The 15,769-nt window shown below is 50.9% G+C and overlaps 2 protein-coding genes across 2 annotated transcripts in view; one reads left to right on the top strand and one right to left on the bottom strand.

Annotated features, from left to right (window-relative positions):
• EPHB6 (EPH receptor B6) overlaps nt 1-3,675 on the top strand; it is a 15,792-nt gene extending 12,117 nt beyond the window's left edge. Inside the window, 9 exon segments of the mRNA XM_006767993.2 lie at nt 91-205; nt 418-470; nt 654-773; nt 874-1,121; nt 1,359-1,532; nt 2,030-2,179; nt 2,440-2,633; nt 2,757-2,912; nt 3,018-3,675. Coding sequence (XP_006768056.1) covers nt 91-205; nt 418-470; nt 654-773; nt 874-1,121; nt 1,359-1,532; nt 2,030-2,179; nt 2,440-2,633; nt 2,757-2,912; nt 3,018-3,126 — 1,319 coding nt within the window. The 3' untranslated portion in view covers nt 3,127-3,675.
• The window catches only part of TRPV6 (transient receptor potential cation channel subfamily V member 6), a 22,959-nt gene continuing 10,603 nt past the window's right edge, over nt 3,414-15,769 (bottom strand). The window contains exons 2-15 of the mRNA XM_006767991.2: nt 10,131-10,228; nt 9,849-9,971; nt 9,276-9,413; nt 8,881-8,979; nt 8,556-8,731; nt 7,911-8,057; nt 7,615-7,827; nt 7,068-7,154; nt 6,911-6,987; nt 6,504-6,669; nt 6,080-6,146; nt 5,445-5,713; nt 4,334-4,440; nt 3,414-4,119 (exon numbers count right to left, since the gene is read on the bottom strand). Coding sequence (XP_006768054.1) covers nt 3,843-4,119; nt 4,334-4,440; nt 5,445-5,713; nt 6,080-6,146; nt 6,504-6,669; nt 6,911-6,987; nt 7,068-7,154; nt 7,615-7,827; nt 7,911-8,057; nt 8,556-8,731; nt 8,881-8,979; nt 9,276-9,413; nt 9,849-9,971; nt 10,131-10,228 — 2,044 coding nt within the window. The 3' untranslated portion in view covers nt 3,414-3,842. The remainder of the gene's footprint in view (nt 4,120-4,333; nt 4,441-5,444; nt 5,714-6,079; nt 6,147-6,503; nt 6,670-6,910; nt 6,988-7,067; nt 7,155-7,614; nt 7,828-7,910; nt 8,058-8,555; nt 8,732-8,880; nt 8,980-9,275; nt 9,414-9,848; nt 9,972-10,130; nt 10,229-15,769) is intronic.

The following is a 15,769-nucleotide window of genomic DNA, read 5'->3' as shown; positions in this document are numbered from 1 at the left end:
GTGGGTGTGGTTGGGTGTGGGTGAGTGTGGGTAGGTGCACTTTCATGTGAGGCCTTGACCTCCTGTGATCCTGGGCCACTGGTTCCTCAGGTGAGCTGTCCGCCCAGCTTCCGGAAAGACTCTCCTTGGTGATTGGGTCCATCCTGGGGGCTTTGGCCTTCCTCCTGCTGGCCGCCATCACTGTGCTGGCTGTTGTCTTCCAGAGGTGAGCCCCCCTCACCATGTCCCCACACCACCACTCTGCCTCACACCCCCGCCCTGGAAGCCCAAGGCCCAGTGCAGAAACCCCCACACCCAGCTCTTTCTTGGGACCCATGCAGAGGTGGGAAGGAGGGACCTAGTCTCAGGCTAGCGAGCAGCCTGTGTGGGGGGAGGGGGAGGAGGAGTGTCATTCCAGGACTCTGGTTTGACCCTCAGGAAGCGACATGCGACAGGCTACACGGAGCAACTGCAGCAGTATAGCAGCCCAGGTGAGAGGTCTGGGGAGATGGGGCCCAGTTCGGGGGTGCGGAGATGAAGAGCTGGGAGCTCAGGCCAGGAGCACACCAGCCAAGGTGGGCTCCCCTGAGTTTGAGGGGACCAGGGCATGCCTGCAGTGTGGGGGTGGTCTAGCCTTGCACTACACCCTCATAATGTACCCCATGCACCTACAGGGCTTGGGGTGAAGTATTACATCGACCCATCCACATACGAGGACCCCTGCCAGGCCATCCGAGAATTTGCCCGGGAGGTGGACCCCACCTATATCAAGATTGAAGAGGTCATTGGGGCAGGTACTTCAACAGCAGAGAGGGTGGGCCGGGCAGGATTCCTGTTAACCGTGAGCCTACGGTCCTTCTTTGACCACTGCCCAACCTACACCTGTCTCCCCAGGCTCCTTCGGAGAAGTGCGCCGGGGCCGGCTGCAGCCCAGGGGCAGGCGGGAGCAGGCTGTGGCCATCCAGGCCCTGTGGACTGGAGGTGCCGAGAGCCTGCAGATGACCTTTCTCAGCCAGGCCGCAGTGCTGGGCCAGTTCCAGCACCCCAACATCGTTCGGTTGGAGGGTGTGGTCACCAAAAGCCGGCCCCTCATGGTGCTGACTGAGCTCATGGAGCTGGGTCCCCTGGACAGCTTCCTCAGGGTCAGTTGGCCTGGGGGAAGGTGGAAGGTCCTTGGGTCTGGAAAAGTGTGCAGTTCTAGACTGTTCCAGGGGCAGAACCCTATACCTTGGCTCCCTCCTGCCCACTTCCAGTGGTCTTCAGCCTTCATTCCCAGGCCATTTTCTGATTCCCAGACCCCCTACCCTCTCATGCTAATGTCTGCTGTGCATGTGTGGAGGTTCCCACATAGTTGCTGACCTCTGCCCTCTGCCCCTCAGCAGCGCGAGGGCCAGTTCAGCAGCCTGCAGCTGGTGGCCATGCAGCGGGGAGTGGCTGCCGCCATGCAGTACCTGTCCAGTTTTGCCTTCGTCCACCGAGCGCTCTCTGCCCACAGTGTGCTGGTCAATAGCCACCTGGTGTGCAAAGTGGCCAGGCTTGGTCACAGCCCTCAGGTGAGAACAGTCTGGGACTCTGCATTCTTCAGCAGGCGCTGGAGGATGAGCCAGAACCTGGGGTGGGGACCTTGGGCGGCATATCATTGTGTATGAAGGGATGAAGCTCACCTGTGCTTCATCCAGGATAGAAGCCTGGGCAAAGGGAGCATTAAAGGATTTCAGGACTTGAGAAGGGGAAGGTGGGAGACCTCAGAAACCTAGAACCACTTCCTGCCTTTCCCCTAATGATCACAGGTACTCTAGAGTCAGAGCAGCTGGGCCCAAATTCTGAGCACTTCACCCTAAGCTCTGTGACTTTTTGCCCAAGTTCATATCACTTGATGCCTCAGCCTCTACAAAATGAAGATATCATCTACCCTGCAGGGTTGTTGTGAGGATTAAGAGAGGTGCTTGATGTGAGACCTTTGACTCACGTCTGAGCACAGAGTAGTTGCTCAATAAATGTGACTGTTGTTGTGATTATTGCTATTGGTACTTTTAACCCCACCTCTCAGGGCCCAAGTTGTATGCTTCGTTGGGCAGCCCCAGAGGTCATTGCACATGGAAAACATACTACATCCAGCGATGTCTGGAGCTTTGGGATAGTGATGTGGGAAGTGATGAGTTATGGAGAACGGCCCTACTGGGACATGAGTGACCAAGAGGTGAGTTCTTGATCTAGACATCAAGGCTTCCCCACCTTTGATCCTTCCCACCCACCAGCCTCACAGACTCCCACATTCTAAGACCTCTATTCTGTGATCCATTCCCTCCCTATGATCTCATGGCTCTTGTTTTCTGTATTTTTAAGTTCCTTCACTAGTGTGCCCTCATGCTCCACCTGATCTCAGCCCACCCCCTTATTTAACAATATACTCTTTCCACTTACAAGTTTCCCTCGCCATATTCTTCCTCTAATCCCCAGGTGCTAAATGCAATACAGCAGGAGTTCCGGCTGCCCCCACCTCCAGGCTGTCCTCCTGGACTACATCTACTTATGTTGGACACTTGGCAGAAAGACCGTACCCAGCGTCCCCACTTTGACCAGTTAGTGGCTGCATTTGACAAGATGATTCGCAAGCCAGACACTCTGCAGGCTGGCGGAAGCTCTGGGGACAGGTCTGGAGCTTGGGACTGGAGCCTGGGAAAGCCAGGGAGGGTCAATACAAACCAAAAAGAAAACTGAGGAGCTGGGGCTCGGATGAAGAGGGGACTTTGACCTGCCTCCCCCTTCCCCCTTAGAACATCCCAGGCCCTCCTGAACCCTGTGTCCCTGGACTTTCCTACTCTGAATTCACCTCAAGCCTGGCTTTCTGCCATTGGACTGGAGTGTTACCAGGACAACTTCTCCAGGGGTGGCCTCTGCACCTTCAATGATGTGGCTCAGCTCAGCCTGGAGTAAGCAGGGAGAGGTGGGTGGGGGAGCCTCTGGGCCCTAGGCCAGGGTCGTGCCTGGGATCTTGGAGATGCTGGCCCAGATTTGATCCACTCCTTCCCCACCAGAGACCTGCCTGCCCTGGGCATCACCCTGGCTGGCCACCAGAAGAAACTGCTACACAACATCCAGCTTCTGCAGCGGCACCTGAGGCAGCCAGGCTCAGTGGAGGTCTGAGGCCCCGGCAGGAAGCTGTGACTGGCGCTGCTTAGGACACAGCTGGGACACAGGTCCAAGGAGGGATGTGGGAGACATGAGCCAGTCTCCATCTTGGCCTCTCATGCCCAGCCTACTCAACCCAACCTTCAGGATGTCTCCTTCTCCTGCCCTCTGTCCCTTCCCACACTCCCTCCCCACATTAAAGGGAAAAAAGGGATTTTGCAAGTTGGAGGTGTGGTGAGGCCTCAGTCTGCAAGCCCCGCCCCCCCCAACCCCCCTCCAAGGTGACACTGCACAGCAGGGAGCAGAGTAGGGAACAATTTATTGGAAGATAGAAGGTGATAAGACTCAACCAGGGTCACCCCACCCCAGAGCATTGTCTGTCCCCACTCACACACTTTCTCCACACACCTCCCCAAAACTCCCTAGAGCACCTGGACAGGGCTCACCCCTCCCGCTCTGACATGGGGTGGAGACTGGGTGCAAAGGTGGAGAGCCTGTCTTTAAAGTGCTTTGCTGTGACAGTGCAGCAGGACTCCATTAAAGCCCAAGACGGGGCACCAGCCACCTCCTGGCTTTCTGTTTGCTCCAGAGCCCAGCAAGGAATAAATACCTGGGCACAGGATTCCCAACTATTCTACTCCTTTCCCCCTTGACCTAGGAGGTATTTTTGGTTTTGCCATGTTCCCAGGAACATGAAAGCAACTGCTGGGAACCGAAGCAAGAACACACGTTCAGATCTGATATTCCCAGCCCTCCTCTTCCAGACCCCTGTTGACCACCCCCATCAAATCTGTCTTCAGGGTCCCTTGCCGAAGTTTCTCCCAGTTGGTGCTGCTGCGGGAAGTGCTTCGAGACACCGAGGGGGTAGGAAGGGACAAGTTGGGGCCAGAGGGGTGACGTGCTTGGAGTTTTTCTGAGTCCTTGTCCAAGTCATCAGATCCCCGGTGGTAGAAGGCCCGTGCATAGCGCCGGACTCGCTGCTGGTAGAGGTCCTGCTTGTCTTCCACCCTGGGGAGGATAGAAGACTTGGGAGGTGGCCAAGGGCCACGGGATAGACCTGCTCGTCTCCTGTGCACATCCCACCCCTCCATGATGGGCCTTTTCCTTGTCTGCTGCTGGTGTGCCAGGTGGTCCCAGCCCCTCAGCAGCCAGGCCATCAGGACTAGAAAGGGCACCGGACCCCTGAGATCACAAGAACACCCAGCCCCTCACTGTCACTCACCGGAGGAACCAGCGGTCCCCCAGCCCGTAATCTCCCCCAAAGATCCCTGAGCGAGGCCACAGGCAGCGAGGCAACTTCCGCTCCAGCATCACTGTGGTGGCCACAACCTGCATGTGGGGACAGAGGGGAAGTAGGAAGAGGCTGGGTATAGACTGAGATGAAGTGTAGGGAGAAAGGAGGGTGCTAGGCAGAGGGATGACAGTTAAACAGCAGCTAGGAAACTCAGGAACTCTGGTTTCACCAAACAGCACTCCTAAGCTGAGGGTAGTAGTGTCAGTTTTGTCAATGGGATGTGAGCCTCACAGTTCTATGCCTAGTGATCTGACACTGTGCTGATGCTTCAAGAGGTTGGTGACTTTGCTCCATGAACAATGGGAAGGTGAACAAAGCAATGATACACGGGATATTTTGACCCTATAGACATATAGGCCATTTATGAATGCAAACATCATACTGAGACATCTAATATCTACATTTGCCTGGAAAAAGATATTCCTGGCAAACCCCATTTAGTTCATTTTTCTTATAAACTCCATTTTTCTACGCAGCACCATTAAATGCTATCTGATTTTCATTTTTATTTTGTGGGAATTATTTTTGTTGAGATAAATTATTTGTTGCATATATTTTAAAGTGATGATTTGATTCAATTAATGGCCTCTTGTCCCCACCATGATGCTCTGAAGATATTTTCTGCTACTACAAGGGGGCAGTTTGTGGCATTATGTTTAACATGTCAAATTCTTCTGGGTCAAATTTTGAAGACTGAAATATTGCCAGAAAGATGGGATATTCCAGTTTTTATTCGGTAGCAAAATTTTCAGAATGCCATTTTAGCCACTATTAGCTTTATTCTTTAATTTTTTTGTTGTTTGTTTTAGAAAATGAATGTTTTAATTTTTGAGCAAACTGTGAGGAATTATTTCCAGCTATTTCAGTATTGTTCAGCGGTATTGCTAATCCAGTTCTACTATACACTGCATTATTCTGTGTACTGCTTAAAAACTACCCAAACATGTGGGGTCAAAATATCCTGCTTCTACCTGAATTTGGCCTGGTCTTTGTAAAGGAAATGACTTGCACTAACCCTCCCAGCCACTAGGGGGCTCACCTGAGCTCTCCAGAGCTCATCCCGCTCGTGAGCCACCCTCCAGTGAGTGTCGCCCATCATGGCAATAAGGAGGTTGAGCATGAGCAGTGTTGCGATGATGGCGAAGGCAGCATAGGTGATGCTGTACATGAAGGGCAGATCCACGTCATAGTTGGCAGGGCCATCGATGATGGTGAGGAACATCTCAAAGGTGCTGAACAGTGCCATGGGGTAACTGTAGAAATGGCCCAGCTCATCGGGGTTCTCTGTCTGGAAGATGATATAGAAGGCTGCTCCACCCAAGGGGGTGAGAGTTACCATGGTGAGAGTAACCATGGACATGACCAAACTCCATCCAGCTCTTCTCTGCCCATTTCCCTCATCTCCAGAGCACCATCCCAGCCCTTCATCACTCTATACTTTGGATTCTTAGGTTACCTTATTTTCCATATGGCTTATCCTTCTGATTACAAGAGCCACCTCTCCTAAACACTCCCAGTTTTCCCTCATCTCTGAGGGATGTCCCATCCTCAGACACCATGGCCCCACTTACCTCCGCTGCCTCCTACCTTTCCCCAAGTTTATCCCAGCAGTTCTGTGTTCTCTAAAATCCAATCTCCCTCTCCCATGGTCCCCATCCTGAATAGATGATTTACCTGAGGTAAACCCCAGGATGACCACTGCCATCAGCCAGCAGAATCTCATCAAGTCACCAAAAATCATCTAAAGAGGGAAGTGAGAACATCACACCTGTCACTTGAGCCACTGCCCCTCCCATCCTCGAATAGGTTCTAACTGAAAATTCTCACAGCTCCATCCTATAAGACAGGGCTGGCAAACTATGGCTGTAGGCCAGATCTGTTTGGCTTATTTTAGTATGGCCCTTGGACTGAGAATAGTTTTTATATTTTTAAAGATTTGGGGTCGGGGGAGAAGGAAGAAGAGGAAAAGAATATACAACAGAGACCATAATGTGGCTCACAATGCCCGATATATCATCTATTATCTGGCTCTTGACAGAAATGTTTGCAGCCTTTTCCCTAGGACCTTTTTCTAGGAAGCTTGAAGGGAGACACGAACCTTCTGGATCATGATGGTGAAGGGGCCCAACATCTGGAATCCTCGGGCGAAGTACATGACATTGCACCAGCCCAGCACCAGGGCAAAGGACATGGGCACCACCTCCCCACTGGTGTTGGTGAGCCTCATCACCATGGTCACCAGCACCATGAAGGCATAGGTGATGCTGGGGGGAGAGCAGAGAAGGGGTGATGAGAGGGATCTGGAATTATCCTGAGGACCCAAGAGCAAGAGTGTGACTGAGACAGGACCCACACACTCAGATTCAGTCTTTGCAAGCTCAATACACAGGGTCACACACCACTTGAGAGGGCCCTGTGGGGTTAAGGTTCTGTAGGGTCAGGAATCCAGGAGGCAAAACTGGAGCCCTAGTGAGGGAAGGGATGGGAGTGAGGAAGGAGACTCACATGAGGACATGGAATGGCCCCCCAAGGATGGTATGTCCAAAGAATTGAGTGACCCCCACCCTGAAGATGTCTGGAATCTAGAGAGACACAAAGGCACTTATTGGCCAGGGCTTGGGCTAGAATCTTGGATCAGACCCAGACCCAGTCCACACCATACCTCTACAATCAGGATGAACACAGCTCCAATGACAGTTACCAGTTCCCCCACCAGTCGGATAGCATCCTGGGGGGTCATATAGGCCTCCTGGGGAGAGAAACATGGTCAGTACTCAGGGTTTTCAGGCATCTGCCCTGCCTGCCCCTGGTCAGAAGTCAGTGTACCTTGTTTGATTTTTCCTTTTAAAAAATATATGTATTTTTAAATTGACTTTTAGAGAAAAGAAGGAAGAGAGAGAGAGAGAGAGAGACATCAATTTGTTTGGGCATGTTCACTGACTAGGAATTGAACTGGCAACCTTTCAGTGCACAGGGATGATGCCCAACCAAGGGAGCCAGTGCTCCATTCTTTTTAATCTGTTTGGCTAGCTCCAACTCTACTCTTCAAGTGTTATGTGTGTTTCTGCATGTGTGTATTTTGAGTTTGTGCCTATGTGTTTGAGACCTGGGTGAGGGGAAAGGTGTGGGTTTTAGGACAAGTGATAACAAGTCTGAGAAAGGGGAGAGAGTGGATCCTGCCCAGAAACTCAGCTGCTCCTAGTGGTCACCTGCAGGAGCTTCTGCTGCAGGAGGGTGTTGTCCCTGGGCTGTGTGCGGTTATCAGTCCTGGGCTTCAGGGGGCGGTAGATGCAGCACATGGTGAAGCAGATGATATAGAGCACATACAAGGCACCCAGCAGGCAAAAGTAGGGTCGCCCGTATCTCTTCCACTTGAGGCTCACCAGCTCCTTCACCGGTGTCTGGTCCAGGATCTGGCGAGCCTGCATCAGGAAGAGAACAGAACAAGTGGCTCCGAGACCCTGATGACCCTCCCCAGCCACTCTCTGACCTGAACTCTTTTTACCTCCCGCTTCTTGGTGGTGACAATAAGTTCCAGCAGTGATGGCTCATCCCCCGAGGAATCGATCTCTGTGAGATCATAGAGGGTATAGGTTGTCAACCCAAATGTCCCCTGGCTGTGCTTCCACTTCTGCATCAAGTGATTGAACATCTGGGGGAGGAGGAACACAGAGTCAGGAGGAACTGGTAAAGGGAAGGGTCACAGAGTGGGAGTGAGGAGCAGGTCCAGGAGAACAGCATCCCTGGAAAGGGTGGCTGCCCTTCAGTCAATGATCACAGCCTTTGGGGCAGAAAGACCCATGTTTATGCTGACCCCTGGATTGCTTTCTGACTCCCTGGGTTGCTTTACTCCCTCTAGAACCTGGGAAGAGGTGAGAGTCTACTGCCCATGGACTGGAAGTGTGGGTGGGTGTGGGCATTACAAACCACCATAGCATGGGAGCTAGACTGTAGCCTCCAACACCTCAGAAAGGAGAAAGTGGGCAAGAAAGGGTCAGGAACAAGGGAGACAGGGGCTGAGCAAACACTTCCAACCTGAAAATGGGAGCTAGGCATCAAGCATGAATGTTTACATCTATTTCCTCAAAGGGTTAGAAGTATAGGATGGGGCCATTAGAAGGACACCTTGGGGTTGGAGGGTGTCCCTCACCACAGTATTGCCCTCCACTCCAGCCAGCTTGAAGGGGGTGAGACCCTGGTGGTTGGGTACAAGATCCAGGGACTGCTGGTGGCCCCCACGTTTGTCATAGGACAGCAGCAGGTTGTACATCTGGCAGGCAAAGGTCTTGTTGGGCTGGAAGACGAGGATGTGCAACACTGTGTTTCCTGGGGAGGACACCGGTGTCATGTGATTACTGGACCCTAGTCCCCAACAGTCCTCATGCCCACCCCAGAGTGGGCCTGACCATTGTCTCAGACCCTCCCCTCCCATTCCCTGTCTGTTCCCCAGGTCCTTTCCACACTCCAGTGCTTACCCAGGGAGTCCTGGGCCCGGATGTTAGCTCCATGTTCAATGAGCAGACGCACGATCTCCTCACTGCCCATGCAGGCAGCAAAGGACAAAGGATGCTCCCCTGGGGAAACAGAGAGCTCCATGGCATGAGTGCGGGCTGGGATCGGCACCTCCCCAGTGACTGCCTGTTCCTCCACACAGCTCAGCTCTGGGCTTGGGGACACTTGTCAGCAGAGCCAGAGGCAGGAATGGTGCAGAGGCCCTGGGGGAATGGGCTCTGGCCTTAAGCCCTATAAGGGCTGACCCCAGTTCACTCCACCCCCTCGGGCATGGGCACAGAGTTCTCCTCATTCCATCCTCCCCTGGCTCTTGCCTGCCACCTACCTCCCCTTCCCCAGCCCTGGCTCTGGTTCTCACCAAAGTAGATGTGGCTGTGGGGGCTGAGGCGGAAAGCTGTTCCTGTAGCTCTGGCAGAGACGCATGCCCCGTGGGCGAGCAGGGCTCGCACCAAGTTCACATTCTGGTTCATGATGGCCACGTGCAGTGCAGTCTGACCTGGTTCAGAGAGAGCCCTCAGGCATGGGGTCTGTCCTCAGGATTGTGCAGGGTCAAGCAGATATGGATGGGCCTGATCGTTGTCCCAGCCACTCCTCTCCCACCCACTTCCTATTCTCTAGGTCCTATACCATATCTTCACATGATCCTATACTAGGGCAGCCTAGGGGGTGGAGACAGAGAGCCCTGGGCCAGGCAAGGTTCCCAGGGTATCCAGCTCCCTTTTTCCCATTCTCTAGGTCTCTCCATTTGGGGGGTTGGTGCTCTAATACCATGCCATGAGGATGACAGGGCAGAAGGGAAATGGGAAAGGTAATAGGGAGTAGTGGGGCTCAGGTTCCCTCTTTGGTTTCCCCAAGTTATCCATCACAAAGTCTGACTTGAAATATCCAACAGGTCTCCCCTTCCTTCCATCTCTGGCCCCTAGTTCCTCACCCTCATACAGCTCAGATGTCATGGGCTCCAAGACCAGCTCCGGGGCAGCCTCCATCAGCACCATGGCAGCCTCCAGGTTGTCATAGAGGGCCGCTATGTGCAGCGCTGTCTCCCCCATGACTCCTGAACAGAAAGAAGAGGCATGGGCTTCTAAGGGCAGGGGAATGGGAACAATAGTGTCTTAGGGGCCCACAGCAGAAGGTCCTGGGCTATCCTGGGGAGCCACTCACGTGCAGCTGATCCAGAAAGTGTTGGGTGCTGAGGGCTTTGCTCCTTTCTTACCTCTTTGGTGCACCTCACAGGCCTGATACTTGAGCAGCTTGTTGAGAGTGTGGACATCATTCTCTTTGGCAGCTAGAAGGAAAGGACACTCCAAGATCCTACAAGGAAATGGGATCAGAAAGGTATCAGTAGTGAGCATGCCCAGTGATGGGGTGACGGGTGAGGATTTGCTTGATTATCACGTGGCCCTCAGTGATAATGAACCCCAAGGTCCCTGGTTCAGGGAAGTGAGGCCATTGGGGTGCAAAGAGTTTCTGATCTCTTTTTTTCCTGACCAGTTAGCCCAAAACTCAGTGACTGGTTTCTACATCTCCCCCACCCTGCCCCCTGCCAGGGTGTGGGCACCAGAATGCAGGCATGGAGCGGAGGAGCTCTACTTAGGCACTCACTCACCTCTTGAACTATTGACTTCTGGAACAACCCTGATTCAGCCTTCACTGAGTGTCCTGAGATGACCCTCCATGATAAGCCTTGTTTTCAAGGACAAGGAATACAAGGCATTCCTCCCTCTTGTTTGTGGAGGAAGCCAACACGCAGAGGTTAGCAGGTTTTCTCCTGTTGCATGGTGCTCTGCTTTCTCGACCTTCTCAGCGAAGCCCTTTGATCCTGGCTCTTCCCTCCCTGTACCAGCATCTTTAGGGCTCAACCCAAAAGGAATAGTGCAGCCTTTTTGTTTTCCTGGCAGATTATAGTCTCTTCCTACTTCCTATCTGTTTCTCACTTATTTTAAGCAAAAATTATCTTCTCTGACTCCTCAATCCTCTCTTAAGTTTAATTCCTACAATGAACTCAAAAACATATTTTTAATTTTTTTATTAAAACTTACCTTAACTAAGACATTTGGGGCCCCTTTCATTCAATTTTCTCTCTTGGCTCAGAGCCATGGGGTCTTTCCATGGAAGTGAATGAAATCCAGGGATGGCCAATTATGTGACAGAGACAGCCAGACAGGTGCTCACACACCTGGTGGCGGCAGGAAACCCACTCCAGTGCTGGGGGTAGGAGGACAATGGGAGAGGAGGATTGAGCCCCGGACACATCTCCCAAATGCTAGCCACAGCGCCCTCATGCCCATAGGCAGCTCCTGGCCCTGCCAATTCACCATCTAATTCTTTCTCCATTCAATCCCTACCTCCTCATCCTGTCTGCCCCTCATTAATTCATGTCCTCATTCTCTAACCCAAAATTAGCAAAGTACTGTCCTAACTAGTCTCCCCACACCCTATTTACCCCCAGTTCATACTTTTCAATGCTGCCAAGATACTCTCTTTAAATGGCAATTGCAATCACAGCTTACAAAAGTTCAATGGGTCTTTAAATGCCCAAGGACAAGGGACCCTTTACAGTTTCTGGGCAACACTTTTCCATGCTCTTTTCCTCCCACTTACATCTCCCACCCAGCATTTTGGCCTCATCACCTGTGCCATGCCCTGCTCTCACCTGATATGTACCCCCCAACCCAATAATTGCCTCTTCCGTGTCCCTAGAATGAGTGCCCAGCCTACAGTAGCCATCCCCACTCTCTGTAGAATGAGTGAATAAGGAGCATTGTTTGACCTCACTGCCCCTTCTTATTATCTTTATTGGCCATCCCCAAGCCAACCTTAAGCTAACATACAATCTAAGCAAAAAAAAAAAAAAAAAAAAAAAAATAGTATTCTTGGTATGCAAACGGCTGCAAAACAAGTTTGCTATGCTCCCCTTCACCACATCCACCACCTTCTCAACAATTTGGCCAAACCCCTCCTCTATAAATATCCTAGAGTCAGCACTACGCAGGCACACAGATGGCCTCCCAGGAAGGTTTGCACTCTCTCCTCAGGTGTACTTTCTCTTAGCATGTGTGTTGTAATTAGTATCTATCTCTTCCTCTGCACTAGGGGGATTTGAAGACAGCGATCAGTCACGTTCTCATCTCTGTATTCTTTCCCTGACCTCTTCCAATTAGCTTCTATTTTGTGTCCGGCTTTGACTCAATGTGTGAAAAATTAACAGCAAAGTTAGAAATGGGTCCCAGGGCTCTTCTTACCCAAGTTCCAGCTTTATCATAGCTCCCTACCTCCTAGGGCAACAGTTCTCAACCTGTGGGTCACAACCCCTTTGGCGGTCGAATGACCCTTTCACAGGGGTTTGCCTAAGACCATCCTGCATATCAGATATTTACATTACGATTCATAACAGTAGCAACATTACAGTTATGAAGCAGCAACGAAAATAATTTTATGGTTGGGTCACAAGATGAGGAACTGTATTTAAAGGGCCAGAAAGTTGAGAACCACTGTCCTAGGGTATGTGTGCGGAGGCTAGTTGGTGGCAGGCCCAAAGATATATATTCCTTTTGGTCCCTACACATATCTGAAGCCAGTAAACAACCTCCATAAACGTCCTCTGTGTTCATTTCCTTGCCTTGCTGACGGTCCTACTGGGCCTGGAAAAGTCAAGGAGTGTCTGTCTGACACAGGCTTGCCAGGTCTACCAAGTAAAAATATGGGATGCTCAGTTCCATTTGAATTTTAGACACACAACAAATAATTTTTAGTGTAAGTTTGTCCCATACAATATTTGTGACAAACTTATACGAACAGCATATTATCTGAAATTGCAATTTAACTCAGTGTCCTGGACTTATCTGGCAAGCACAGTCAGACCACAGTCTGCGTGAAGAACCAGCTTAGAACCCAACCCAGCAGAGTTTGTAGAGAGCTGGCCTCCTCTGGTTGGCAAACTCCAGAATCCAGCAAAAAGGGGGGCAGCCTGTCAATGGTTCTGAGGGGATCAGGCAGAGCCGTTACTTGCAATAGCATCACAGGACCACAAGGGGACAGCAGAGAAAGCCTTTGCTCACATTCTTGGCAGGAAGGGGGTCCCCCCAAACACCTGACTATCCTTGGATTCCATAAAAAAGGTGCAAAAGCAGACCCATCCAAAGGTTCTTATGCCTGAAGCACTGGTCATTTCTTTTATAGTAATCCAGCCTAGAAGTTTAGATCTGGAGCAAACTCTACACATCTTCACCAGATAGCTGCCAGACACCTCCCTGGGGCAAGGAAGAGGAGGCGATATGGAAGAAGTATCTTCCCATTTGAATGGTTAGATTATACTCTCTCCCTTCCAGGGGGAAAATGTCACTTTGTTTAGCAGAATACTTCATAATATTACTGGAATCCCCTAGCTACAAATAGTAGTTTAGAGCAAGGGTTCTCAAACAGGGGTGGTCCCCGGCCTCCGCCCTAAGGAACCTGGCAATGTCTGGAGACATTTTTGATTGTTGCAACTGGGGAAAGAGGTACTATTTTATTTCAGTGGTTGGAGGATGGGATGTTGTTAAGCATCTTATATAAGCAGCTTACCATAATAAAGTATTTTCCTGCCCGTCATGTCAACAGTGCCAAGGTTAGAGAAACCCCAACTTAGAGGTATAATTATTCATAAGCCATCTTTTAAAAAGCATCCTTCACATTCAAAAGGATGAGAAATGCCCTCTACATACATGTTTTCTTACACATCATTAAACAAATAGGTGAAGCCTTTTAAGCACCCATTGATTAAGTAGCAACACAAAATTATAGAGCGAATCTGCAATTATGACCATATGACAGGTGTCTGCAGGATTTAGAATGTTTTATTTTGTGGGACAATTATTTATCAAATTGATAAATAGTTCTACATTAGACTGGTGCAAACCTCATTACAAGGTCCCTGGCATACAACCTAGCACATTCTTCATAAACAGATCTCCCCCTCGGGGTTCCCTCCGGCCACCAAGTGAGAATCTCCCACTTCTCTTCTCCCAGTTCCCACCACCTGTGTTCTCCCCCTCCATTCCTGAGCATGTGTACCTGCCTGTGTGTATGTGTCTACCTGTGTGTGTGTGCATGCTCATATGTGCACAGGGTGCACAGGTGGAGTTTTGTATTTGGTTGCTGGGAAACAGGGCAGGATCAAGAGTGTCTGCAGGAGAATTGAGATCAGGATTTTAGAGCAGGGAAGTCCGTAGAAAGAAAACTAGTTTAATCTGTTCATGCAACAGATGGAGAAAGAGGCCTGGAGTCTGAGGTGACTTGTCCTAACAAGTCAGAGGCGGAGCTGGGACGAGCATCCTATTTGTCATTTCTCTGTCCCCATTCTCAGTGTCAATCAGGGCTTGAAATGGGGTTAGAAAAGGCACAGGGGACTGTATGGACCTGTGTGGGTTTCACTGGTTTTGCCACAAGCAGCCTCACAGGAGGCATGGGAGGCTGTCATTTGGGAAGGGAAGGGCACGGACAACATGGTGGCTCAGAGTTTGGTTCCAGAATGAATATGGTTCTGACAGGAGGAAATTGACAGCCCCTCTAAGTTCCTGCCATCACAGGAGGTGCCCTTTTACTGTGTGGATTTTGTTTATCACAATAATCCCACATGTCAAATGTGCTTTTCAGCTTCCAAATCAGCATCTCGCTTATGCTCCCTCTTGCTCCTTACAGCCCTGCCACCCGGCTGAGTAATGCTCTCACTTTTCAGAAAAGGAAATTGAGGCAGCATAGCCAAATCACGCCTGGAGGATCACACAGAGTTAAAAGCAGAATGTTTCACCAAGAACCTAGCCTGAGGCGCTCACCACTAAATTATGTGGTTCTTCAAGTTTTATGACTCTTCCCAGGGGGAGGGGGCAGCCCAGAGCAGTGACCACAGATGAAGGAAACTGCAACCACATTTGGGGAGGAGACACGCACTGGCCACTCATGGGTCACCTCCCTCTAGGTCAAGTTCTTGACAACGGAATGAGGTTCAAAGCTTCCAGGAAAGTGGCTGTTTCCAGACTTGAAGTCAGGCCACCTTTCTATCTGCCAGAACTCCGTCAAGCACATCGGTAGCCCCGTGTGCCTGCAAGGATGCATGTGCGTGTGTTTACTGAGGCAGGGAGTCCGGAAATGCTGCGAAGTCCCAGGGTTTGCTTTTCATGGACACGTCAGTTCACATATATTTACAGGTGTCTATCTAAACAGAGGAGAACCTTCAGTGTTCATTGCCTTCCTGAAAACTAGTGGGAGGGCGACTGTGCAGCAAGGGGGCCAGGTGTAAGGCTCAGGTTAGACAGCCTCTGGAAGCTGCCCAGCACACTCCACACCAGCTGAAATCAGACACCACAGCGTCCTCCTCTATGCTCCATGGCTCTGTCCACACCCTTTTCAGGAGCTCACCAAGCATTGGCAAGTAGATGCATATTGGTGTATTTCATCCATGAGAATCTGAGCTCCCAGAGAGCAGGGAAGGTGCCATGTTCATTTTCTAAAAACCTAGCAGAGTTTCTGCTCAATGAATGTTTAGGGCACTGAATGTCAGGAAAGACAATTCAAGGCCCAGGGAGACACAGTTCAGGAGAAAGGGGAGAGTTCAGCTTGAATGGCAACGACAGGGATTCACCCAGAGTGGGCTGCATGACTGAGATACAAGAAAAGCCCACTGTGCCTGGCTGGTGTGGTTCAGTGGTTGAGCATCAACCTATGAACCAGGAGATCTCGGTTCAATTCCTGGTCAGGGCACATACCCGGGTTGCAGGCTCGATCACCAGTGTGGGGTGTGCAGGAGGCAGCCAATCAGTGATTCTCTCTCATCATTGATGTTTCTATCACTATCTCTCCCTCTCCCTCTTTCTT

This window comes from Myotis davidii, unplaced genomic scaffold (genome assembly GCF_000327345.1).
Source record: "Myotis davidii unplaced genomic scaffold, ASM32734v1 scaffold22, whole genome shotgun sequence".
Lineage (NCBI taxonomy): Eukaryota > Metazoa > Chordata > Mammalia > Chiroptera > Vespertilionidae > Myotis > Myotis davidii.
The sequence above is the reverse complement of the archived record's forward strand: the minus strand, read 5'-3'. Positions and strand labels throughout refer to the sequence as shown.